Genomic DNA, 25,420 nt, shown 5'->3' on the forward strand with positions numbered 1-25,420 from the left:
AGACTAGCAGGACAAACTGCTGAACTGTCTCAGTGAGCTCCATCTTTGGGATGTTGCAGGGAATTTATGGACGACTTTTTGTGTGGATCGTGGAGAAGATCAATGCTGCAATTTATAGACCTCCTTCCCAGGAACTCAAAAGTATCAGGAGATCCATTGGCCTTCTCGACATCTTTGGCTTTGAGAACTTCACTGTGAACAGGTATGGAGCCTGCAAAAGGAGAACCAGGTCTTAATCCTCCTTCATAAGCCCAGGCTCAAGGTCTTGCAGTCCTTTCACATCTCATGAAGTGAACTAGACTGGGTTGGACCAAGCCGTTTTCTTTATGAGAAATTATCAGAGCTAATCAATCAATTTCTACACGGATTTAGACCACACACATAACATTGTTTTGGGAAAAAAACTGAACCAAGAAGGAAATTCTAAGCCAACATCAGCCTTACTGAGTGGTTGACAAGGTCTGAGAGTATTGCTTAAAGCATGAAGAGAGATGTAGAAAAAATTAACCAGGGTGTATATGAAAAGGCCTTTTCTTGACCTTCCCTCCACAGTTTTGAGCAGCTTTGCATTAACTTTGCGAATGAAAACCTGCAACAGTTCTTCGTGCGTCACGTCTTCAAGCTAGAGCAGGAGGAGTACAACCTGGAGAATATCAACTGGCAGCACATCGAGTTCACGGATAACCAGGATGCCTTGGACATGATTGCCATCAAGCCTATGAACATCATCTCCCTCATTGACGAGGAGAGCAAGTTCCCCAAGGTGAGTTTTGGGCTCAGCCTTGTTGCCAGTGACTCTCCTGATTTTATCCCCTTGCACTTGCATGCTGGCACCCTGTGAGAAATCTGCTCAGCCCCAAAGAAACATTCATCAGTGGCCTGCCTATTTATAGTTTTTATTGCTCTCTTAAATTTGCTTCCATCAGTGTTACAGAAACAAGTGTTTCTGATGGGAAAATATGCCTGCAAGAGGCTCAAAAACATTTATTGGCAAAGTTTAAGAGAAAATATTGTTAAATACACTCCTTTTGGAGCATTATTTTGAATACAGCACTACGTAACAGTGATTTTTAATCAACTTCTGTAATTTCTGCACTTGACATATCTTCTCCACCATATCACTTCTCAACATAAATGCACATTGTCACCAAGTCAAGAAAGAAATGTGCTATTGACTGGAAAATTATTTCAATGGGAATAGCCTTGGTTAAATGTCATATCTTTTCATGCATGTACAGGGTACAGATGCCACCATGTTGCACAAGCTGAACTCCCAGCACAAGCTTAACACCAACTATATTCCTCCGAAGAATAACTACGAAACCCAGTTTGGCATTAACCATTTTGCTGGAATTGTTTACTACGAAACAAAAGGTATGGGGCAGCTCCTAGGGCACTGCAGGGGGTGAGGGGATATTCATGGGCAGACAAGGCACTGCTGTCTTGGAGCAGGGCAGAGTGTCAGGGCAGGTAGTCCAGGGTCGTGTCAATGTTTTCCTTTTCTGTCTGCAATGACTTGACCCTCCAGCTGTGCCCATGAGCTGCAGAGTTTGGTGCTGTTTCATTCATGTGTGCCTGTGACAGAATGCTTTGCACCACTGCATCCTCAGTCCAGTCTGAAGATGCACCTCTGTCTTCCTTCTCATGGTCTCTCTCTCTGCCCTCTCATTGCTCCCATTACCTCACCAAGAACATCCAGTAATCCAACAACCCAGAAGCTGCTTGCAGCTCACGTGCTGACCATGTTGCACTGTGTCATCTATGTGTTGTCCCATTATTTCTCTAGGTTTCTTGGAGAAAAACAGGGACACGCTGCATGGAGACATCATTCAGCTGGTGCATTCCTCAAAAAACAAATTCATCAAGCAGATCTTCCAAGCAGATGTGGCAATGGTAATGCAGGCGGGAGAAGATCTTTATTCAGGAGGAGGGGTGTTCCTGGAAGGGGTGAAAGATTTGCAGAGTCATATTGCTCTGGTGCTCCTTGGGGTGTTCCAAACCTGTTAGTGAGAGTCAATTATCAGGAAGTGTTAATGCAGTGTCCCAGGTGCATCCACACTCATGCCCCCAGTTCACTGCATTTGGTTCATCAAATATTATTTTTTTGCTATCATGGCCCCTCAGACTTGTGTAGGGATTGGAACAATTAGGTTTGTGATTGTAGAAATCTGAGAGAAAAGTAACTGTGCCTTCCAGTTAGGTCATCCAGATGTGTGTATAATAGAATGAGAAGTAAACTAACAGAGAGCAGGTTTAGATTAGGAGTTAGGAAGAAGTTCTAACGTGTGAGGGTGGTGAGATGCTGGTACAGATTGCCCAGAGAAGCTGTGGATGTCCCATCCCTCGAAGTGTTCAAGTGTTCAAGCAATCTGGACTAGTGGAAGGTGTCCCTGCCTATGGCAGGAGGGTTGGAATTACGTAACCTTGAAGGTCCCTTGAAACCCAAACCTTTCTATGAGTCTAAGTAAAAGCCAAATACTTGTCAAACAGAGCAGAACAAAAGGATAATCTTGCTGGTCCTTAAGCACCACAACAAGACTTGGAGGGAACAGTTGTGTTTTGCTGTTACAACAGCAGAGAGAGGGAACTCCAGTTATGAAAGCTGAACTTCAAAGCTCCTCTTTCCACATCCCAGTTCTCCAGGAGGTTATGTGCTTGCTCTGTGCTTAGTGAGAGAAGACTGTGTGCCTTGAAGTTTCAGAGAAAGGCAATTATTGCTTTAACCCTTTCCAACCCATTTGAGCATTTATTACTGGGATACCAGCTTAAGTGTGAGATTAGTGACCATTTCACTTTAGGGACCCTAATTTGCGATATTTTCTTCAGGAAGTTGAACATCTAAATCTCTCTACTCGTCCCTACTCCCAAAATTAAAGTAGAAAGTGTTTTAAAATGTCAGTCTTCAGAATCTGAAAGCCTATACAGATCAGTCACTATGGCCAAATCCCCCAGTCTTTCCCAAGGCAAAAGTCATGGGACTGCAGAGGGTGTGGGGATAACATTTTTCAAAGCAAACAATTTTTTTGGCAGTCGGAGTCCCATTTCCAAATGCCAGCCAAATGCCACTGATGGACCAAGGGACTTAGGGACTTTCAGGAGTGCCAAGTTGTAAGTGCTGAATTCCTTTACTTGCCAAGGGAAAGAAATATTTACATTCCCACAGCATTTCTTTGAATATGCTACGTGCATTTTTGCAAACTTTGTTCATAACCTTCAGCCATTCGGTTTTGCTCCTGCTGAAATTATTGGTGATTATCCTTTTGACTTCATTTGGAATAAGAGAACATTTATCAATTACTAATTGAGCTACCAATTGGCATGACACTCCTGCTGGGTTCAGAGCTATCCTCAGAAGTGGATACTCCTGTTGAAGTAGACACTAACTCCCTTAGCATCAGTGCTGCTGCTTACTTTGCTTTTTATTGCTTGTTCCTTGCTGCTTTTTATTTTTGGTGTAAGCTTTGCAGTTGACCTTGGAAGTGATTTCTTTCTTCTTTGGGCAGAGCAGAGATGCACTCTGGGGCATCAGTGAAAGGGTTTACACAGTCACACAAGCTTTCTCACAGGGATCCCTACCAAGGCGTCTTTAAAATATGCTGGAAGTATACAATAGCAAAGGGGAGATGTCTGCCTGGATGTTGTGTAGGATCTGAGAACTGAAACCTCTGAAAGCATTGGATCCCTTTTTTTTTTTTTTTTTTAACATAAACTGTTTGAGGTTTTTTATAGTTCCACTAGACATCTTCAGAATCTGTCCCAAGTGGTGGTCTCTGTGCTTTGATACTTTATTGATGCCTGGATTTCTTTTGGAATGAGAGATTTTTAGCCTGATGTCATGGAACTGGAAGAAGAGCCAACATTGTGTGCCAGCTCCTCTAGTCATGCACAGTGTCACTGTGGACCTGGAGAGCACTAATTCCCTGAACACCACCACACAAAAATTCTCAGACAAGCAGGATCCAGCATGGGGCTGAGATGCTTTTGCCATTGCTTTCCACCAACATTCAGTAATGTTTGCAGCCCCTTTATTAGGTCATGTGCCCCAAATGAAGGAGCAAGTGAGCCTGGGTCACAGGAATTGACTGCATGTAGCAAAGCTCTGTGGCGAAGTGTCCTTGGAATGCCTTGGAGCTGTGCATGCCTTCCGGGAGCTTCAGGGAGGCAGTCTGTGGAGAACCTTCCAGAGACACTTAGGCTTGGTCAATCAAATATAACATCTTCTCTTAAAGAGCGACAAGTGGCTGTTCTGCTAAGGACTAAAGGAAATCATGAGGCATTTTGCTCAACACCTTCCAAACCTTGGTCCTCAGGAGCTTATTGATGAGTTTGTAGGATTTTGTGAGTCAGGTACAAGGAAGTCCACATCTGCTTTACATTCGGTCATTCAAATGGGGCCCTTATATTCCAGAAACTTGAGATAGCCACAGATCAGAGAAATTTGGTAACTGGTTGAGATTGTGTATTTGAATGTTGTAGAAACTGTTTGGTCCCTGAAAGACGTAATACCTGCACACAACGAAACCAGTGGGGTGAACTGGGCATTTCTGGAGCACATGGGGCCGTAAAGTCTCATTTATTCATGGTCATCACCGAGGGGGTTTATCTGTGTGTGTTTGCTGAACAGGAGCATTGCTTTGAGTGGTGCCAGGTGAAATTATGGGTTAAGTGGGAGTTGTGCACTGTTTCTCTGAGGAATCAGCTGGTATGGTCTGGCAGCACTGCTTCTTCAAGGAACAGGTAGAAGGAGCAGTGGAGGATGGAACCCTGTAAAGTGAAAAACAAATGGGAAACTGGGGAGGTGGGGTGGCTTACCCCTTGGCAAAAGTTTAAATTCTATCAAAAATACCTGATTTTGGGATTAAAATTAGGGAGGAAGGGAGGGATTTCTTTACAAATTTTTATGTTTTGTTCCTGGCACCTTCTCAACCACTGTATATTGAGAGCAGAGATGTGTGAGGTAGATGAGTGGGAATGGCTGAAACTGGATGGATAAAGAGTGAGGTTAAAAAATGTATAAAGTTTGTTTCCAAGAAGCAAGAGCTGAACACTGGCAGTTCCCTCAGAGAAGTGAACATTCCAGACGAAGGAGAAAATCCAGGAGAGGGTTATACAAAAATCTAAGAATTAATGCGTTTTGTTCATGAGATATATAGCAGCTGGACTTCCAAGACTAAAAATGTCAGGCTCCCATTTCAGTTATTCCTTCTTTTCACTATTTGCTCTTCTCTGTCTCTGTTTTGTGTTTTGTTTTGTTTTTTTTACCTGTGCTTCGTGTAGTTTCTCTGTGGCTATGCATCCAGCACATTTGGCCAGTCGCCCACACCCACACCAAAGGTAAACTGAATACATGAGTTCCTCTTTTGTATACTCACCTCTCCTTGGCAAGGATTGTGCTTTTTTCCTGTTGGTTTATTCCTCTTCCTGCACTATCTATAGAGGATCCATTTCAAGTGACCAATGTGTTGGAGAGCATTCTTTCAGCTTGTTGAATAGGTACAGGGGTATGACTGTGTCACTTAATTCTAGGACTCAACTCAGAAGAACTTTGTAATGATGGGAATTTGATCAGAACCAGGCTCAGCCAAGGTTTTGAGGATTTTTTCCTGATATTTGAATCATTCTAAATAACTTCAGATGGATCATCTGGGATTTGGCTGTTGTTTACCATGGTGCCACCCCTGGCTTCACTGGGGCACTATTCGTCCAAACAGCTGCAAATCTCACCCTGTTTTACACTTTTTGAGGCAAGACAGCCCAAAGAGAGACCCCTGGATTGCATTTCTGGGTTGTTTGGAAATGCTGTTAATTTTGGAGGTGGAGGGTTAGTTCTTGTTCAGGGGAGACCTCAGATCCAAGCCTTAAAGGCAAGATAATATGAAATTTTGTCATGATCATCAAAACAGGCTTTTGGAACCTCTTTTAGGTCTTTTCTGTTGCATCTCATCTGCTGACTGGTTCTGATAACTTCCCAAACCTTGCTTGCTAGTTATTTGGCCATAAGGTAGCATATTGTGTGCTAAAGATTTTATGATACAAGCTTTGTGGCTCTGCTCACATTTCCACAACCCCTTGATTAGCAAAGGATTAGCCTGCTTTTCAAAATTCAGCTCTTTGCATGGGGCTGAATTTCATCCCTTTTTACTTCTGCAGTATCTTGGATGTTTGGATTTGGAATTCCAATGAGGAGGATCTGACCCAAAAATGACTGAAAGCCATTAATTCCAGAGGTGAACTCCTTCCCCTCTGTAGTATGGTTAAAATTGTTTCAATTGGAACATATCACTGGGCCTTGCTCTAGAGTTGTAGCAAAAAGAATAGTCTTTCCTGAGTTAGGATATGAGAGAGGTGGAGGGCCTTGAGTGATAGGACAAGGGGAATGGCTTTAAACTGGAAAAGAAAATGTTTAAGTTGAGGTATTAGCAAGAATTTCTTTCCTGTGAGGGTGGTGAGGCACTGGCTCAGGTTGCCCAGAGAAGCTGTGGCTACCCCATCCCTGGAAGTGTTCAAAGCCACGTTGGATGGGGCTTTGTGCAACCTGGTCTAATGGAAGGTGTCCCTGCCCATGGCACTGGAGTTGGAACTAAATGAACTTTAAGATCTTTTCAGACCCAAACCATTAATAATTCTGTGATTCTATGGTGGGATTAAATCCAGGAGACAAATGTGCCAAATCTGTCAGAAATGTTTAGACCAGTTTTTTCTTCTGAAGATGTCAACCAGTGATACAGGGAAATGGGAGGTTTTTTTGTTGTCATAGTTGATCTTACAAGTAGACTTTGTATTTTGTAGGTTTTCTAATGAATAATAATTGTTCATATTTGTTAGACACTGAGGTAAAGGTGGAACAGCCAAGATAAAAATTATTTTTCATATATATATATATATATATATATATATACATCTCAATAAACTTGTAGTTCAAACCAGTGATACTTGGCACTGTTATGCAGCTCCTGTCACCATTGCATTGGAAGGCACTTTCCAGACTGCACAGCCTTTAGGAGAAAGACTCTCTTCACTATATGACACTGCAGAATGAGATGGCCTCAGCTTTCAGTGGTCATCATATAAAAATATAACAAAGAAAAAGCATCATTTTGCCCAGAAACTGCATGTCACATTGGCATGGCTCAGTTTAGTGACCTGGTAATCCTAAAGAGATGGGAGGATGGTCCTTTGTCCAGAACTTTTCCCCAGAGTATTGCTGGTGGCACATGCTTCCCTCTCCTTCCTTAGCTCTCCTCAAGTATTTCATCCTTCTGCATTTCCACTGAAGCAGGCTGTTGTCTCCTGATGGTGTTTCTGCTGCACCAGCAGCCTTGTCCTTCGGGGAGGAGAAGGTGCAAAGAGACAGAAGGAATAACCTCTACCATTTTTGGATCAGTGACATTTCTCCTTGTAGTTGCCATTCTCCTTGCCTTTTGTCTTGGTGTTACTGCAAACAGCCATGTGTGTGTTTGCACTCCCAAAGTTCAGACTGGCTTGAGACGGCAGAAAGAAGTGGAACTGAAGCATGTCTGGATGTCATGCTGGTCTGCACATCATTCTAAACTCTCTTCTGCATGATTTTTCTCTGTAAATCATCTAATTCTCTTCTTTTTCTTGTTTTGCTCTTCTGTTTTTGAGTATTTTCCTCCTTTGATGTTGAGTACAGGCTGAATGCTGCAGTCTGGGGTACAGCACCTGTGAATCCTGCTCATCCTTCCCCATTTTACACAGGTGTCATCCTCCCTTCTACTGGGCTTTGTATGAGCACAAGTGAAGAGAGTCTGAGTCCAAAAGATGTTACAGTCTCAGAGTTTGAAAGCTAGGAAGAGTCTAGCCAGGGAAAAGCAGAATGTATCAGCCCTTTCTCCATCAGGCTATGGGGACTGGGTCTGGTTTTAGTTTAAAAAATTCTTCTCCCCTGCAGTAAATCCTGTATTTTCAGTGCCTTGCTAGGCTGTGTTGAGAGGCTGCTCCACCCTTTTTTTGAAGTCATTTTGTTGAAGAGTCAATTTGTTGAAGTAAGGGAAGAGGTGTGATTCTCTCCAAGCTGGTGTTGAGGTGAGGCAGAAGGAACCACAATTACTTGAGTGGTGTCACCCGTCCCTGAAGGATGAAGCTGATGCAAAACACTTGTTATTTATTGTATGTTTGAGAGCCCAAAAAGTGCCCATAGGGGTGGTGCCCACCACTGAGAGGGGTCTGTGCACAAATGTCAGGCCCCAAAATGTCATCCCTGAATGAGATGATGTGGACTTGACAGGGGGAGCCCAGACTGCTCTGACTCTTTGGACAGGAAGACAAGCTGCTCTCTGGTCACTGTCCCTTCCCTCCAACCCACCCAGCAAAAAGCCCTCAGATGTAAGGATGGAGATGGCACCACTGATTTTTGCCAGATCTGGATGCATGCAGGAAAGAAATGCAAGGCACCAGCAAGCTGGATAGACATTTCTTGCTGTCTGGGAGCAAACCACTCGTGCTTTCCCTTGTAGACCCTTGTACAAAGTTTTGCTCCCCTCCTAACATCATGGCTTAAAAATGATCTCCCCCAGCCAAGCCCAAACTGACTAAAATTTGGCTAACATGCAATTGTTTCGGGCTGCCAGCCCTGCTCCTGCATCTGTTGCTGCTTCCAACCCCTGTGGCTATCCCTCCCTACCTCACAGAGGTACCTCGTGTGCATAATTGGCAATGGGATAAGAAAACATCCATCAAAGCCTTTCAAACCTGGATACTTGCTGAAACAGCCTTTTCCTCAGAAAATGTGCAACAAAATATGATCATTAGATTCCACAGCGCTCTGCAGGTAGCAGCTGTATCCATTAACTACTCTAGATTTGTTAGCTCCTCCCTCCTTCTGGGGAGGACTTTGCTGGGAGAGATCGCTGGTAGCCCCCTATGCTGTTCTTGGCAAGCAGGCCAGGTTTTTGTGGTGTTTGCATGAGCTGGGTTTTCTCCTGTTGGAATTCCATGATGGCTTTCTGTTTGTCTTAATTGAGTTTGTCTCAACATCACATCCAACCTGAGCTGTGTAAATTCCCTGCTTGTGGCAAAGGGGTTGGACTAGAGGGAATTTATAATCCCTTCTGATCCAAACTATTCTGTGATTCTGTGGAATTCCTCAGTTTTGAGGGGCAGGAATGTTAAAGGTTATTACTGGTATGTGACGAAGCACATGTAAAGATTTTAGCAAAAGTAGAATAAACACGGCCACAGAAATGTGCCAATAAACACTGCGAAACATGGCAGCAAGGCCAGTGCAGATGAGGATTTTGTGACTCCACACCTGGCTTGACCACCTGCAAATAAGAGGATATTTGAAGGAAAAAAATGCATTAAAATCCTGCTGGAATTCTCCCTTTGGGAATTCTCTGGCCATCAGGTCATGTCACAGGTCATGTCACATGCTCAGGTTGTTTTTAATTAAGAGGGAGTTACCTCCTGGTGCCCAACTCTTCCTCCAGCATTACCTGCTGCCCCACAAAGGCTCCCTGAACACCAGATCCCACTAGACACACAGCACCACTGTGACTGATGTGTAATGAGATCAGGTAATAGTGTCTGGCACATGAAATGAGCTAGGGACTTGATTTGGAGGTGCTTTAACAAGGTTTTCCAGAGCAGGGAGAAGGGACTATTAAGGGAAATATATACAGTCTCATTTCAAAACACCTGCCCCAAAATAGAGATTGGAATATTAATTTGACCAGGGGAGCTAAACCAAGAAAAATACTCCAAATCATCCTGATTCACCACAAATACCTCATCTAGTCTAGTTAATATTCTTTTCCAAAAGCAACTCGAATCTGTGGTAGTTCAGGCTGAGGAATCTCAGTGGAAGTTTCTGGAACTGTTGCAGAATCACCCCGCAACAAGCATTCTCCTGGATTATTTTTTACCCTAAATGAGTCTCTGGTTCTTGTTCCAGGGAGCAGAAGGAGCTCTGCCTGACACAAGGAATAATGACAGAGGATTTGGCATGCCCATGCTGCAATGCATGGGGACAGGGAAGCCCACACTGCTCCTGAGAGCATCCCCGGGCAGGTGCACTGCCCCAGCCTGTAATACTGCGAATTTTGGTGGCCCAGAGGGGGCTCTTTGCTCTTAAGGGCAGATCTTCCTCATGACTCTGCACAGGGAGGTTCAAGCGGGAGAAATTTAATCGTGGCACTTTTCCTGCCTGCACAGAGCCATAAGGAGTAGGAACCCGACCACTGCAAGTTCACAGGCTCTGCCCTTCCCCTCTCCTGCCACAACTTGTCAGCCACCTCTGGCCCCACTCCCCCTCCAGCCCCGGCTGTTGCAGGAGGTTCCTGGGGACGCGGCCCGAGGGGAAAGGCACTGTTATCCTTTCATTTCCTGAGCGCGCTGCTGTGCCGCGGTTTTGCAGGGAGCGGAGACAAGGAAGCGCTCGCCGACGCTCAGCAGCCAGTTCAAGCGCTCGCTGGAGCTGTTGATGAGGACTCTCAGCGTGTGCCAGCCCTTTTTTGTCCGCTGCATCAAGCCCAATGAGTACAAGAAGCCCATGGTAAGTCCTGATTTTCTCTCCTGGTTGCTTTTTGTGTGGGACCGCCCGTGGGGTCATTCTGCCCTGCAGCTACCGGCAAAACTCCTTTGGACATCAGTGGAGTCAGGATTGAGCCTGCATGCTTGGAAAGCCAACCCACAGCCTGCTGTGCAAGCAACAGAGTCACAAAAGGATTGGCAAAATCAGGCGCTTGCTTTGCAGTCCAACAGCACCCCAAAACTTTTTGCAGGGGGTAGCTCCTGATCCTGCCTTCCTGCCCAAGGACAATCTCAAGGAATTCACCCTGCAGCCCCTTATCCTATAGGAAATGCCTCTCCATTTCCATAGGGGGTAGGCTCCTTCCTGCCAGAGACTTCAGCTGAGCCATGGGTTTAGTTCAGTGGCAGAGTTCAGTGCTTTCTAAAAACCATCTTCCCGTGGGTCTTTTCCTAAAAATCTTTGCTCACAATGAATCTCCCTTATTTTAAATCCTGTTTGATAATTTCCACTGCCTATTTTCTTTTTCTTCACCGATTACAAAAGCATGATACTAAAAGCAGAGGAAAAAAAGAGGCAAAATATCCAGAGGAAATGTGAGAGGAGTTATATTGCTCCAATTCACAGTGATTTGTATCAAAAGCAATGAACATTATGGGGGCAAACTTTTGGGAGCAAATAAGGAGGGAGAGGGCTCTCAACCCCCCTGACCACTAAGTGCTCATGGAAGGAACTCTGAGTTTTGCAGCAGAAAGCCAGGTGATAAGGTGGGTGCTGCACACCCTGATCCCACTCCCCATACCTTGCAGGATCAGACACTGATGCTGTGAGCAATCACTGTTTCCTGCTCACCAAACTTAATTGTGGTACTGCTTGGAAAGGAAGAGCTTTACTTAATAAATAATCTAGCCAGGGCTGGAGCTTTATCTAAAGTCGGTGTCTGTTAGCAAAGCTCAGTTGAGTGTAAAAAAGCATAAAACCCTGAATTTCAGGGCTCTTATGTACAAGCAGTGTTTGTTTGAAACTTATTTTTGCTGTTCAGAGAGCCTAATATGATGCAGAGTGAAAAGTTTGGTGGGTCTCTGAGATCATTTTACCGTGCTCTTATCCTGGTTTTGGTGAGAGTAAAAACCTGTTAGCCTGTTAATGGAATATTCTGGGTAAATATTTAACAATATGTCTGATGTGTGATTGTCATCTCAGCAGAGATTAGAACAAGACCTTCTTTTTGGACATAGGTGATGTTGAGAAATAGGTGTACATGCTGAACTGATGTTAGCAAATCATTCCATATGCCCTCATTCTGAGCTGGTTTTATGCCTGGATGTCTGGAATTCAGTCTGGTGTTTTGACTTCTGCATAGGAAGTCTGTATTTCAGCAGGTCTTGCAAGCGCTAAGCCAGAAGTCTCTGTTCAATCTATTTGTCTACAAAATGTTCAGTGGGACAGGAAAACAGTTTCAAGTTTGAAAGAATTAGACAAAGAGAAATTAGTCTCCCCATGAAAGAAATAAGTGGGTGAGCTAACACTGAATCAGAGACTGCAGTGTGATATGAAATGTGATTTCTTGCTAAATTTAATTTTGGCCTTGGTTTAATAATCCAAAGGAAAAGGAATCCCAGATAAAGGCACACAGAGCTGTGCAGGGTGACTGCAAAAGAGAACATTGTCTGAGAGATCATTTTCTGTCCCTGCCTTTGAAAGAAAACGTACTGATAGTGATGGGAAATGGCATAGCGGAAGTGAAAGGTCATGGAAAGTCCTGACTGTTTGTTACTTTATGTTATTCTAAAACTTTTACTTCCTTCTGAAATGTGCTTTAGGGGGGAAAAAAATTGTTTGTATCGGGATGCTGGCTGGAGTTCTCTGGGTCTGTATATCATCCCATGCTGCTGCTTCTGAGTATTGTTCTGGTTAGTCCAAGAGAAAGGCGTGGGATGAATTAGATAACAAAAACATGCAAAGAAAATCAAAACTGTCTCCAGCAATTTGTGCCTCATCAGGCCCACATGAAGGAGAGCATAGTTGCCCATAAGTGCAATGAACTAGCCCTAAAAGATTTGCACTCAAACCCCGGTGTCCTGTGACTCCCCAGCTGTTTGATCGGGAGCTGTGCGTCCGTCAGCTGAGGTACTCAGGGATGATGGAGACCATCCGCATCCGCCGGGCTGGGTACCCCATCCGCTACACCTTCGTGGAGTTCGTGGACCGCTACCGGGTGCTCATGCCTGGGGTGAAGCCAGCCTACAAGCAGGTGAGAATCCTCCTTCACACGTAGCAAGTGCTCTCTGCTGGGCAATCTCCAGAGAAATTTATGGGCTGTGCCTCCTCTCCAAAACCAATTATGCAGCATTTGATCCCCAGGTGTCACAGTGGTGCTCTGGGCTTTCCAAGTGAGGAAAAATGGTTATAGGGTTGGCAGGGACAGGTACCTTATTCAGGCTGTCTGTCTCACTCATCTTAAACAGTAAAGCCATAAGAACCTCATTAGCAGAAAACTGCAGGATTTGGGACCAGAAAAGGTTTTCACTGAGCCTGGGAGGAGAAATGGGTGAGTCTGGTCCTGGTGAATCCCAACTCCTTTTCTGTCAGGGTGACCTGCGTGGGACCTGCCAGCGCATTGCTGAAGCAGTGCTGGGGAAGGATGATGACTGGCAGATTGGCAAGACAAAGATATTTCTAAAGGTGGGTGGTTCTCCACATTCCCTCTTGGGATCCGTCTTGGATCCTTGCCTCTGGAGCTGTCTCCTACCATTTCCTTTCCATCACAAGACATGACCCTTTTCCATGGTCTCTGGGCTGGCATGTCCGCGGGTAGAGCCTGGCTTAAGGCAGAACATTTGGGGCCGGTTTAGGAGCAGCAGGCAGGAGGAAGTCCTGACATGGTGCCAGCACTGATGCATTCTCAAATCCATACTGACACAAAAGTGGTCACATCCATTGCACAGCCTTTTCCCTCCTGGGCTGAGTGGTTCGGCTTCCTCTCCTGCCTCCACCCGAAAGGCACAGCAGCAGGAGGGATGCCCATGCAGAGCCCTGCAGAGAGAGGGACATGAGCACAACAGGCTCATTTTCCTTTCTGCACATCCTTGGGCAACCCAAGATGTGCCTACAGTCTCCTTTTCTACATCAGTCCAGCTGATGCAGAGCAGTCCAACGCTGCAGGTCCCCTGCAGCCCCTTACACACTCATCTTTCCTTACAAACCCATTCCTGTGTTGTTCTAGGAAGGTGAGGCTTCTCTTGAGCAAAAATCACAATGTTAAACCATGACTGCTTACACCTAAATTCATCCCCAAATCCCACTGCCAGCACAAACACCCCCATCTCTTCCCCAGAACTTGCTGGCACTTGTTTCTCTTTCCAGAGCCTGTTATCAAGATTTCACAGCTGTCAGGGCAGGAAACAGAGAAACTGGGAGGCCCTGAGGGGCCGCGGGAGGTCGAGCAAAGCAGGAAACATGTGGAACTGCCTCTGCTGCACGCAGTGTGGCATGGCTCAGCTTGCCATGACTGGGAAAGAAAGTTGCATCACACACAACATGGGAGGAATCAGAATTAAGCTTGGATTGGTGCATCTGAAAGGCTCAGGGCAAAGGACATTCAGTGTTTTGAGGAGCTTTTTTTTCCTTAGGTTAGGGAAGCATTGCAGTCTTGGCTGGAAGAAGTGATGGGACCCAGGTAGCCTGGAATTTGTTTGCAAACCTCTCCAGTGGTCCTAGGAGCTGTTCCCATGGCTGAGAGCGCTAGGAGGGAGCTCTGCAGGGAAGGGCAGTGTAATATGGTCGTTTTCAGACTGTGAAGTATTGCATTTGTAGTTTCTGGATGACCTGGCCCATTTGGGAATCAAGACTATAAATCACTATGGTTTATGTTAGGACTTCCCCAGTGAGCAGATGGGGTAATACTTGGGATGTAAAATGACCCCAGAGTTTATTTTGGACAACTGTCTTGGGGAAGGGTCTCGTACCACCCACTCTGGCCACATATCAAGCTTGAGACATTGGTGTTGTGTTGCTTCCTCCCACAGGACCACCACGACATGCTGCTGGAGATTGAGAGAGACAAAGCCATCACAGACAAAGTCATCCTCATCCAGAAGGTGGTCCGTGGGTATAAAGACAGGTAGGTATGAATCCCATGGCCAAATGGGAGGTGGGCTATGTGGGATGCTTCATCCAGCAAGTGGGTCCTGGAGGCTACGTCACTTCTTTGGTGCCCAGATGACCAGAGGGGACCTCTGATGTGTTGGCACTCAGGTGCAGCAAGTACTGGAGGAAAACAGTAGAGGAAACATGAGGATAACTGTGTTATCTGCCTCAAACCTGCACAGAATAGGACCTTCTGTCCCTGTTCAGTGCCATCTTCAGGGGATGTTTGCTGTGACAGTGCAGCAGTGGGCTCTGAGCCAGCTAAAGGCCACGCTGAGACTCCAATGTATGGAGATTCCCACAAGACTGAAGAGGGTACACTGGGTCAGCTACTGCTACTAAAGTTGCTCTCCCCAAAGCCCAAAGGGTTCAGAACTCTTCCCTTTGCGAGCCAGTTTCGAGACATGGAAAAAGGACAGGTAGCTCATGGCACCATTGTGGATGAAAAGGGGGAGCCACAGCCAAGGACAAGCTTCAGCTGCAGAGGAGGAACAGTTCTTGGGGTTTTATGCTCTTTGATTGTCCAAGCCACAGCTGTCACTCAGGTTGTGCTTTGCAGAAAGGCCACATCCTAAATAACTCATCAATCTTTTATACACTGATTGTAGCAAGACGAGACCCCCAAGACCTCCCAGCACAATTGTTGTCTGCAGGTAGGATGAGATCAGGCTGAGAAGGACTGGAGGAGCAGATAGGGATAGCAGCAGGGTGTTGGTGAGGTTTGCTCTCAGTCATTTGGGTGGGATTCAATCCATTTTCAGGTGCTAGAATGAAATGGGATGGACACATAGGGAAGAGGTTTTAGGTGTGAGAAGATGATGCTAGGCTGGGATTCCTATCATCTCCTCTTCTTCCCATTTCCGAAATGTGGCATAATCTCCCTGCAGAGAGAGTGCCTTACAAGGGTTTCTATGAAAGCAAGGAAAGCTGGGGAAGGAGACGTTTTCAAGCCAAAAACCTGAGGGACCAGGACCACCTGGTCCCTCAGGTTCAAATCTCCAAGAAATAATGCCCAGGAGACGTTGATAACTTGTGGCAAAACCACAGAGGCAAATGACTGAAATGCTTTTGCAGGTCCAATTTCCTGAAAGTGAGAAATTCAGTCCTGATGATTCAGAGATACTGGCGTGGGCATAACTGCAGGAAGAACTATGGTGCTGTAAGTACAGGGGTGCTTCCTCGCACCTCTGCCTTCCTGCCTCTCTAACCTGGGACATAAATAAGGGTTTCCTGGTTCAAAATGTCCCATTGAATGTCAGAAGTAGTGAAGTTGGCTTTTATCAGCTGGAGTGATGAATGGAAGTTTGCTCTTTGGCTTTGTCCTCTCATGGAAGAGGCCTTCTAGCTGTCCTCTCCCCTGTGGCTTACACATCCATTGCACCAACTGGTCATTTGGGGTTTTGTACGTTTTCCCCTAGTTTCCAGGTGACTGAAAACTCAAGAGCAGCTTCCTCTAAAAAATGGACTCCATCTCCATGTGGGACCATATTTGGGTTTCTCACCCTCCCAGTCCATAGTCCTCTTCTCTCCCTGTTCCAACTGGTTTTGACCCAACAGCAGGATCTTTTGGAAAGTGTGTTAAGTTAAAGTATCTCAGTATAATCCTTCAAGCCTGCAACTTGATAGAAATAACCACTTTGAGGCTGGCTCGGATGCTGCCTCCTGCCATCAAACAACACCTTGACTGTCAGGCAGGAGTTTTGCAGATGCTGAACTTCCGTAGGAGCAGCCCTCAAGCCTTCATGGCTTGTGGCTACCTTGGGATGGCCAACCAGACATCCTGAGGCCTCTCAAAGGCTCAGTGTGTTTGTCCTTCCTGGGCTTTGAATCAATGCAGCAGCCAGATGGCTTCATTTCTCCACCTTCTTGGAGAACCTCCCTCCAGAAGGTTTGCTGTCGTGGGGACTGATTTCAGTGGCCCTTATTTACAGCCGTGCAAGCAGGAGGTTAGCAGTGGAAATCTGCTTAGGGTGGGCGAGCCCCTGGCTGGTGGGGCGGTCTCATCCTGCTCCCTCTTGCAGATGCGGATTGGCTTCCTGAGGCTGCAGGCCCTGTACCGATCCCGCAAGCTCCACCAGCAGTACCACATGGCTCGCCGGCGGATCATCGAGTTCCAGGCACGGTGCCGGGGCTACCTGGTCCGCAGGGCTTTCCGCCACCGCCTCTGGGCTGTGCTCACCGTGCAGGCTTACGCCCGCGGCATGATCGCCCGACGGCTCTACAAGCGCCTCCGGGGCGAGGTGAGTGCCGTGGAGGAGAAACGGAGACGGGAGAAAGACATGCTTCTGCACCATGTGCTCTTGGGATCCAGTTTTATAGGGAAAAAAATAATTCCAGAAGTAATTAGATGCCTATTCAGAAAGGCTCTTGTGTTTATTCCCACAGTATTATCGACGCCTGGAAGCAGAGAAACTTCGGCTGGCAGAAGAGGAACGACTTCGAAAGGAGATGAGTGCCAAGAAAGCCAAAGAAGAAGCAGAAAAGAAACACCAAGTACATGGGGACTGATCTCTTTGTGGGGTTCTCTCTGTTCTCCAGGAACTAGTTTTGCTCCTTTGAGGGGCAGTGACAAAAATAGCTAAGGGATTTCTGCCCTGTTGAGTGGTTTGTATTTAATTCTCCAAAGTACTCTGTGCTCTATTAGTTTGAGTCTGCTCCAGAATTTCTGATTTTCTGCACAGGAATGCCAGAGATTATAGTTATTATTCACTTTTGCTATTGTATAAAGGGGGAACTGGGACGCTCTGTGTGCATGTGGACACAGGGCTGTTGTATAAAGGAAAAAAAATTAGTGAGAGTTTCTGTGCATGGACCACCACCCCTAAACAGGCACTAAGGAATGGGGAAAATGCATTGCTTTGTCCTTCTGCAGTTGGGAAGCTGATGCATGGACATGTCATTGATTTGTTCCAAGTTATGATACGGGTGTAGTGCCCTAAGCACCAGGCAGCCTACCTCCCTAATCCATGCCCTGTGGAATTTACTGCCAGCTCTTTGGAAGGAGCAGTTCAATCATTGCACTTCTCCTTTTGCAGGTACGCCTGGCCCAGCTGGCACGGGAAGATGCAGAGAGAGAAGTAAAGGAGAAGGAGGAAGCGCGTCGGAAGAAAGAGCTCTTAGAAAAAATGGAGAGAGCTCGCAATGAGCCAGTGAATGACTCAGAAATGGTGGACAAAATGTTTGGATTCCTGGGGACAACTTCCTCCCTTCCTGGCCAGGAGGGACAGGCACCCAATGGCTTTGAGGTACAGGAGTTGTACAGGAGCCTGGCTATCGCATGACAGGCGTTAGCAAAACATTAATAGATCACGAAAGGGTACAGTAATAAAAAAGTGGGTCTCTGAAGGCTTCCTTCAAGGTCAGGCTCTCCTGTGTGACCCCAGAGGGTTATTGTGCTGTGTCTGGAGATGGGCAGGCATCCTGGCTGCTTTCCCTGGGACTACCAAATGGAGGAGAGCAGTATCACTATAAGGTCATCAAGGACTTGTGGCCTTTGAGATCTTCCCGTTCAGGTTCATCACAGGGCATGGCATTTAGCTCTTAGACATCCTTTCCCCATGCTATGAGTGGCGCCATGCTTGTTGCTTCTTGTACTGCTCTGGGGACATTCCTGGGCACAGGCACGTCCTTCAAAGCTTGGGCTTTTCATGGGCTCTAGTGCTATAGTCCATGATTTTCCTCCAGCTGATTTTTTCCTTTTGGGATGGGAATCAGACTGGCAAAAAAGTCAGGCCCAAAGGGAAATGGTAGTTTGATATCCTAAGCCATACCGAGTGTCTGACATTTCCTTCCACAACAGGATCTTGAGCAAGTCCAGAAGGAGCTGGAGGAAGAGGACCTGGATGCAGCATTGCCTCTCCCTGAGGAGGAGGAAGAAGACCTCTCAGAGTACAAATTTGCCAAGTTTGCTGCCACGTATTTCCAGGGCACAACAACACACACGTACATCCGCCGGCCCCTCAAGCAGCCTCTCTTGTACCATGAAGATGAAGGAGACCAGTTGGTGAGGCAGGGGATGAAAAGCCTTGAGCAGGGCTGGGTGGGTTGGAGCAAACCTGGGTAACCCTCCAGCCAAAGGGCACCAGGAGTTTCCATTTTGGGATACACTTATCTGCTGCACGTGTCCATGGCCACTGTCCCACCACTATGCTTTGAGTGCTAGTAGGACAGGGAATATCAGAGGGATGGAGCATTAGAGAAGAGGGTCCCTCTCTGTACCTTGGTGTTAAGACAATGAGGTGCTCTGGGCTCAGGGCATGGACAATGGAAATTGTTGCTTCAGTACCACTTGTAAAGATTCTAGGGAGCTGTAAAAGTTGCTTCTTGCCTTGTTGTAATCACCAGTGCAGAGCTAGAAGAGAACTGCTTGTCCCATAGCCAGCAGTACACAAGCAGAAATGGATTCAACCTGCATGCCTATAATGCATATTACATTATCCACGAGCTTGCCCTCACTGTGGCTCTTCTTCCCTTCTGCAGTGGGTTAGGAGCTGCCAGTCCCTGCCCCTCGGTAAGGTTGGCATCTCCTGTCAAGCAGGAAACCCCTTGTAGGGTTCACAAACACAGTCATGGTGGCATGAACACAGAGCCACACGGAATGTTTGGTCCCAGCCAGCAGCCTGCCCAGCATTCAGAGAGGATGTGTGCTGCAGGCTGTTACCTGTGGCACAGGGAACACAGGGAAGTCCTGCAGATGTACAGAGAGACCACAGTGGGGATCCTGATGGATTCAGCATGGCTGGACCAGCCCCTCCACTGCCCTGGTGTGAGCTAACAGGCTGTAATTTTCCTTTCAAATAGGCGGCCCTTGCTGTATGGATCACTATCCTGCGTTTCATGGGAGACCTCCCTGAGCCGAAATACCACACAGCCATGAGTGATGGTGGTGAGAAGATACCAGTAATGACAAAAATCTATGAGACTCTTGGGAAGAAGACCTATAAGAAAGAGCTGCAGGCTCTGCAGGGAGAAGGAGAGGTAACTGCTGTGGCTGTAAAAGAGATGTTGTTATTATTAGGTGTTGGATATTGTAATGTGTTGGAAAGAAACAACTTGTGGGGTTTGCTGCAGGCAATCAGTTTGTTGATTTTATTTTCACTTATGCTGTGAAGGGAGAATTGCCTGTGATCCTGTCCCTTCCTCACAGGGAGAGCTGAATGTCCCCCAGCTGAATGCTCCTCAGTGAAGGAAGTGCCCTGATATCTCTCATGGGACTTTGATCTCTCTCCTCCACCCTGCAGGGCTAAAGTACAGGGGGGAATGCAATGTCCTATGTTTCTTATTTGGGGATTTCCTTTTGATCTGCCCTGAGTCAGAAGAGACTAAATTAAAAATGTGCCCTTAATCTTGGAGCAGGAAGTAATTAGTTACCAGGAGATTAAGCTATGGAAATAAAAATTTTTTTTAAAAAACCAAATCCCTATTGCATCCTCAGTGCCTTCTGGATGTCACTGGAGGACTTCATCCTAGTGTCCTTCCCAGACAAAACATTATTCTGGATAAATCAATGTCCACAATTCTGATGCATTTTCTGCTTTATTCAACAGGATGAGATATAATCTGCTATTGGCATCTTCTGGATGCCACTATTTAATTTTCAAGACGTTTTCTTGACAAATCTCTGTAGTATTTGCAGAGGTAAATTAACAAATCTCCTTGTTCTTAAAATGATGATACCATTCAGCATTTCTAGTGAATTACCTCAGGATCATAATTCTATAAAAATATGCACCAAGAATCACCTTTCATTCCTTCTCCCCATAACTTCTTGCTTGTTTATCACAAAAAATTGTATTTTGGCCAACTGAGATACCAGGTAGTATGGAAGAGAAGGAAATTTAAGTTGTCCTTTTTCTCTGTGGTTACATCATCTCTTCACAGTACAAAAAGGTGCCTGAGCAAAATTATATGCAAATCCAGGTTTACAGCACCAGCTCATGTTTATAATGGATATAAACCATCAGAGCCACAGGACTCAAAGTGTTGTTTGGGTATAAAATCATGGATTTTTCAAAGCTGTTTAAATGGGTAGAGGCTAATTGGGTCCAAAAGTTTGCTATAAAAGCAGAAAGCCAGCAAGTAATATGATGATATATAGTCAGTGCCTGGAGCTGTCCCACATCAAACGTGTCCTTCTGGGAAACCTGACAGTGCACAGGGTTGGTTAAAAGTTATGAAACCACAGTGGGTGGACTACCTGTCCATGAACCCCTGGCTAGATGACTTCCAGCTAAAAACCTGCTGTGCAAATGGCTTGTCTGAGAGAGTGGTCTTGCTCATCCCATTTCCACTGTCATACAGCAGAACTGGGTGGACCTGGACTCAGCACAAATCAGCCATGTATTCAATATACAGTTTTTCATATGTTCCCAATATATAATTTTGATCTGAGAGACAATTACTGGTTAGAGAGTATCTACAAAATTCAGAGCCTGCCCTGGATTATCCAGGGGCTCAGGAATATGGGTCCAGACTTCTGGTTCCCACCAGCCTCTGACACATCTCACTCTGTGCTCAGGATTAATGGTCTTTTGCAGGAACCCAGGGGAGGCAGAGAGGGCACTTGTTCAGCACTTGCATCTCACCACTTTGCATCCCCTCCTCTTGCTTTGCAGAGTACTCATGTTGATGGGCACAAGAAGAACAGTGTGCGGCACAAACTGGTCTCCTTAACACTCAAGAAGAAATCCAAACTGACGGAGGAGGTGAGGGGAGCCGCTTGGCCGCCTGGCAGCACAAGTGCCGTTGGATTGTCTGCAGCCCTCTCTGACTCTCTTCTGCTTTTCCCTAGACAACATAGAACCAGCCCTCCTCTGGGTTTGGCGCTACCTGTCTCTCTGCCTGAAAGATTTAAGGAGTGTTTAAGGGGAAAGGTTGGCTTCCCGTGTCTCCTTGAGTCATTCTGCACCTCGCGCCGGCCTTCCCTCGGCTCCTGTTCTCCATCCATCCAGCACCTTCCCTCCCCTCTTTCACAGCCCTCCATCCAGCTGCCGATACCTCTCACCACTCTGTGATGGTCTGATTGTTATCCCTGCTTTTAGTTTCCTGCCCGTAGATAGCAGAGGTGGGGTCTCCAACAGCATTTTGTTCCAATCCAGTGCCAGGGACAAAACTCCCCATGGGAGCTGTTACCCCAGGCTGAGAGCTTTTGAGAAGTGCTATCTCAAAAGAGTGAGGAATGATAAATCTTTCAGGTGGGGGTAATGGAAACAATTGATAGTCTGCCCATTTCCAGAGCAGGCACCATCTTACCTGGCTACAGCTGCTTGAGAGCATGAAGATTGGGCCCTGTTTCTCCCCATAGACCCCTAAGCGAATATTGAGATATTCCCTTAGGGGTCTATGGGGAGAAACAGGGCCCAATCCAGCTCACCCTAATTGGCTCTGAAGATGCTCTAGGAATGTCCATCTCTCTAAATGGAGATGGGGTTGAATGGCTGAGACAGTGAGCTGCTGGGCAGACAAATGCCATCCTTGTTTTCACAAACGGCACCGTGCTTATGCAGTTTCAGCTGCACCAATAGCATGGGGAATGGGTCCATTTTGCCAGTGAAAACATTGATGATTATTTAAATATTATTAGATAAAAGGGACAAGTCCTCCTTGACAATTAGATGGTTTATTCCAGAGACCCTTGGTGGCCCTCTCCCAGCAGCAGGACCAGCTCAGAGCTGGGAGGCAAGGGGGTGCCTTTGTAGAAACCCTGGGAAAGGACCAAGCAGGTGGAAGTGTGACTAGACAGGACCATTTTTAATTTCACCCATACATGATTAAAGCCAACACAGTCAAACCCTCCCATTCCCTTTAAAATCCTAGATCAAAGAACTTCTGAGAGCCCTCCTGGCTGGTGGAGGGTCCTCTCTGGGGAGCACCACACACTTGGGATGGGGGTGGGGGGGCACACAGTAACTGGCTGTCCTGAAAGAAACCAATATGTTTGGTTGGCAGGTGACAAAGAGACTTCATGATGGTGAGTCCACGCTGCAGGGTAATAGCATGCTCGAAGACCGACCCACTTCCAACCTGGAGAAGCTCCATTTCATTATTGGTAATGGCATCCTCAGGCCAGCCTTAAGGTTAGACATCAAAACAAGGGCATGAACATGCCATTCTTTCCATTCCTTCTTCCTTGAGCTTTTCTTGAGCTATTCAAACACGTTTGATATTATCTGCAGCTTTACAAAGCTCTCATTTAATTATTTTTATGGTTATGTTGTATAATGCAGACTAGGCTGGATCATTCCTTACTGCCTGTATCAAGCCCAGTGGAAAGACCATGCAAACAGATTCAAACGTTTTTGAAAGTCCTAATGATACTGGATTGTTCTTTCAGATGCCCACTCTTGTTTCTCACTACTCTGTTTTCCATTTGACTATTGTATCTCTTTTGTTTGTGTGAATATTTTTAATGGTCTGCTAATGAAAAGCTCAAACTCATTTCAGCTGCTAAATGAAGCTTTCAAAAATTGGAAAGTGTCAAATGAAGGGCACTTGCTCATCTCTGGTTTGGCCAATTTATGTGTTTATGTTTATTAATAGAAATTAGTGTTAAATAATTCCTCTTTTTTATTGTTTAACTTTTAAATTTTTTTTTATTCCTATTGTAGGGATGAAATCTACTGTCAAATCTGCAAGCAGCTGACTCAGAACCCTTCCAAAAGCAGCCATGCTAGGGGTTGGATACTGATGTCCCTTTGTGTGGGATGTTTTGCTCCTTCTGAGAAGTTTGTGAAGGTAAATTGTAGATGATATTTGTCTAATGAATTATCTACCAATACATTTTCTTTTCCATGAAACTCATGGGACCAGCTTTTCTCTTGGGTTTCACAGTAGAGGGAATCCCAGTCTTTGCCAGAAATGAAGATGAGAGAGTTCCTAAGGAAATTGTTCATGATCCCAAGTTCAATGTCTAATGTCAATCAGATGAGTCACTCCTGAGAAGTGAGTGTCTCTTTCCTGTGACTCTAAAGGTCATGTAGACAACCAAATTAGCTGATGTCTCCTGCATGAAGATGTGTGAAGATGTGATTAAGTGACTTCTGGTAGGAAGTTTGTTTGTGGGAGCCTGCAAGTGGAATTCACACAACCAGAATAGCCCACAATTCTCCTCTGTTTCTTTTATGCAAAGGTCAGTGCATTTAGCATTTACTGGATTTGACAGTATGACCTCAGGCACCTACTCTGCCATAACTGGCAAGGTAGAGCACAGCCAATTACAAATACAAATTAATACTAAAAAAATGCACATAGAAAGGGAAGGATTTAATTTACATGGAAGTACATTTGCAGAGGTGCAATCTGAATGATGCTATGTTCCCCATCATGCGTCATATTGAGAAATCCAATTCCAAACAGCCACAGGAGATGACATGTAACCCATCTTCAGCAGCACTGTGGATCAGCAGGACTGAAGTCAGTGGGGGATGCCAAGTGGCTGACACTTTAGAAAATCAGGTTGTTCTTAAGGATTTTCTTTTTTCTTTCCTGAGCAAAGTTCTGTTGCCTAGATTTGAACAGTCTGCTTTCCAAATTAGTTATAGAGTCATGGAATTGTTTGGGTTGGAAAAGACGTCTAAGATCAAGTCCAACCACTGCCAAGCCTGCCACTAAAGCATGTCCACAGGTGCCATATCTGCATTTTCTCTAATACTTCCAGGGATGGTGATTCCACCACTTCCCTGGACAATTTGTTCCAGTGCCTGACTGGAAATAAAGATGTTCCATTAATTTCCACAGATATCAGATTAGGTACTGGGTGTTCAGCACCGAAAGAGCTGAAGCCAAGAATAGAATGCCTCCTTCATCCCCAGGCCTTGTCAGCGTGCAATCTAATAAAGAAGATAAATCACTGGCAAAGTCACAGAAAATTAAATTACTTGTGGAAATGAGATCTGAGACGTATGGCACAGGAAGCTGTGTTGGCTTAAATCTTTAATAATAGAAGATTACTATAGGATAGAGAAGCACTTGTCAGAAATAATTTATAAGTAGTTCTGGCGACTCAGACATAGAATCGTACAACCACCGGATCATAGAATCACAGAAGCATAGAATGGTCTGGGTTGGAAGGGATCTTTATAAGTCATCTAGTTAAACCCTGCCGCCAGGAGGGCGTTCCTTCCACTAGATCAGATTGCTCAGAGTTCTATTCAGCCTGACCAGGGATGAGGCAGACATAATTTTTCTGGGCAACCTGTTCCAGTGCCTTACTTCACCCTCATAGGAAATAATTTCTTCCTTATGCCAAATCTAAACCTGCCCTCTTTTGGTTTAAAGCAACTTCCCCTTGTCCTGTCATTACATGCCCTTATCAAAAGTGCCTCTCCAGCTCTCTTGTAGCCCCTCTAAGTTTGGAAGGTGCTCTAAAGTCTCCTTGGAGCCTTCTCTTCTCCAGGCTGAGCAACCCCACCTCTCTCAACCTGTCTCTATAGCAGAGATGCTCCAGCCCTCTGAGCATCTTGGCGGCCTCCTCCAGACTTGCTCCAACATCTCAACATCTTTCTTGTGCTGAGAGCCCCAGAGCTGGATGCAGCACTCCAGATGGGATCTGGTTAGGGCAGAGCAGGGGCAGAAGCTCCTCCCTCGCCCTGCTGCCCACACTGCTGGTGGTGCAGCCCAGGACATGTTTGGCTTTCTGAGCTGTGAGTGCTACTGACGGGTCATGTTGAACTTCTTGTCCATGAATACCCTCAAGTCCTTCTCCCCAGGATGTGTCTCAATCTATTCTCTGCCCAGCCTGCATTTGTGTTTGGGATTGCCCCAGCCCAGGAGCAGGAAATTGCT

At 45.8% G+C, this 25,420-nt stretch overlaps 1 protein-coding gene across 1 annotated transcript in view; it reads left to right on the forward strand.

Moving 5' to 3' along the window:
- The window catches only part of MYO7A (myosin VIIA), an 80,431-nt gene that overhangs the window by 36,279 nt on the left and 18,732 nt on the right, over positions 1 to 25,420 (forward strand). The window contains exons 11-27 of the mRNA XM_030234897.2: positions 60 to 202; positions 553 to 763; positions 1,239 to 1,374; positions 1,787 to 1,893; positions 10,376 to 10,513; positions 12,585 to 12,743; positions 13,082 to 13,174; positions 14,518 to 14,612; positions 15,713 to 15,797; positions 16,660 to 16,878; positions 17,024 to 17,131; positions 17,674 to 17,883; positions 18,438 to 18,641; positions 19,439 to 19,615; positions 21,253 to 21,342; positions 22,586 to 22,713; positions 23,245 to 23,371. Coding sequence (XP_030090757.1) covers positions 60 to 202; positions 553 to 763; positions 1,239 to 1,374; positions 1,787 to 1,893; positions 10,376 to 10,513; positions 12,585 to 12,743; positions 13,082 to 13,174; positions 14,518 to 14,612; positions 15,713 to 15,797; positions 16,660 to 16,878; positions 17,024 to 17,131; positions 17,674 to 17,883; positions 18,438 to 18,641; positions 19,439 to 19,615; positions 21,253 to 21,342; positions 22,586 to 22,713; positions 23,245 to 23,371 — 2,430 coding nt within the window. The remainder of the gene's footprint in view (positions 1 to 59; positions 203 to 552; positions 764 to 1,238; positions 1,375 to 1,786; positions 1,894 to 10,375; positions 10,514 to 12,584; positions 12,744 to 13,081; positions 13,175 to 14,517; positions 14,613 to 15,712; positions 15,798 to 16,659; positions 16,879 to 17,023; positions 17,132 to 17,673; positions 17,884 to 18,437; positions 18,642 to 19,438; positions 19,616 to 21,252; positions 21,343 to 22,585; positions 22,714 to 23,244; positions 23,372 to 25,420) is intronic.

This window comes from Serinus canaria, chromosome 1, assembly GCF_022539315.1.
Source record: "Serinus canaria isolate serCan28SL12 chromosome 1, serCan2020, whole genome shotgun sequence".
In the NCBI taxonomy this organism is placed as follows: domain Eukaryota; kingdom Metazoa; phylum Chordata; class Aves; order Passeriformes; family Fringillidae; genus Serinus; species Serinus canaria.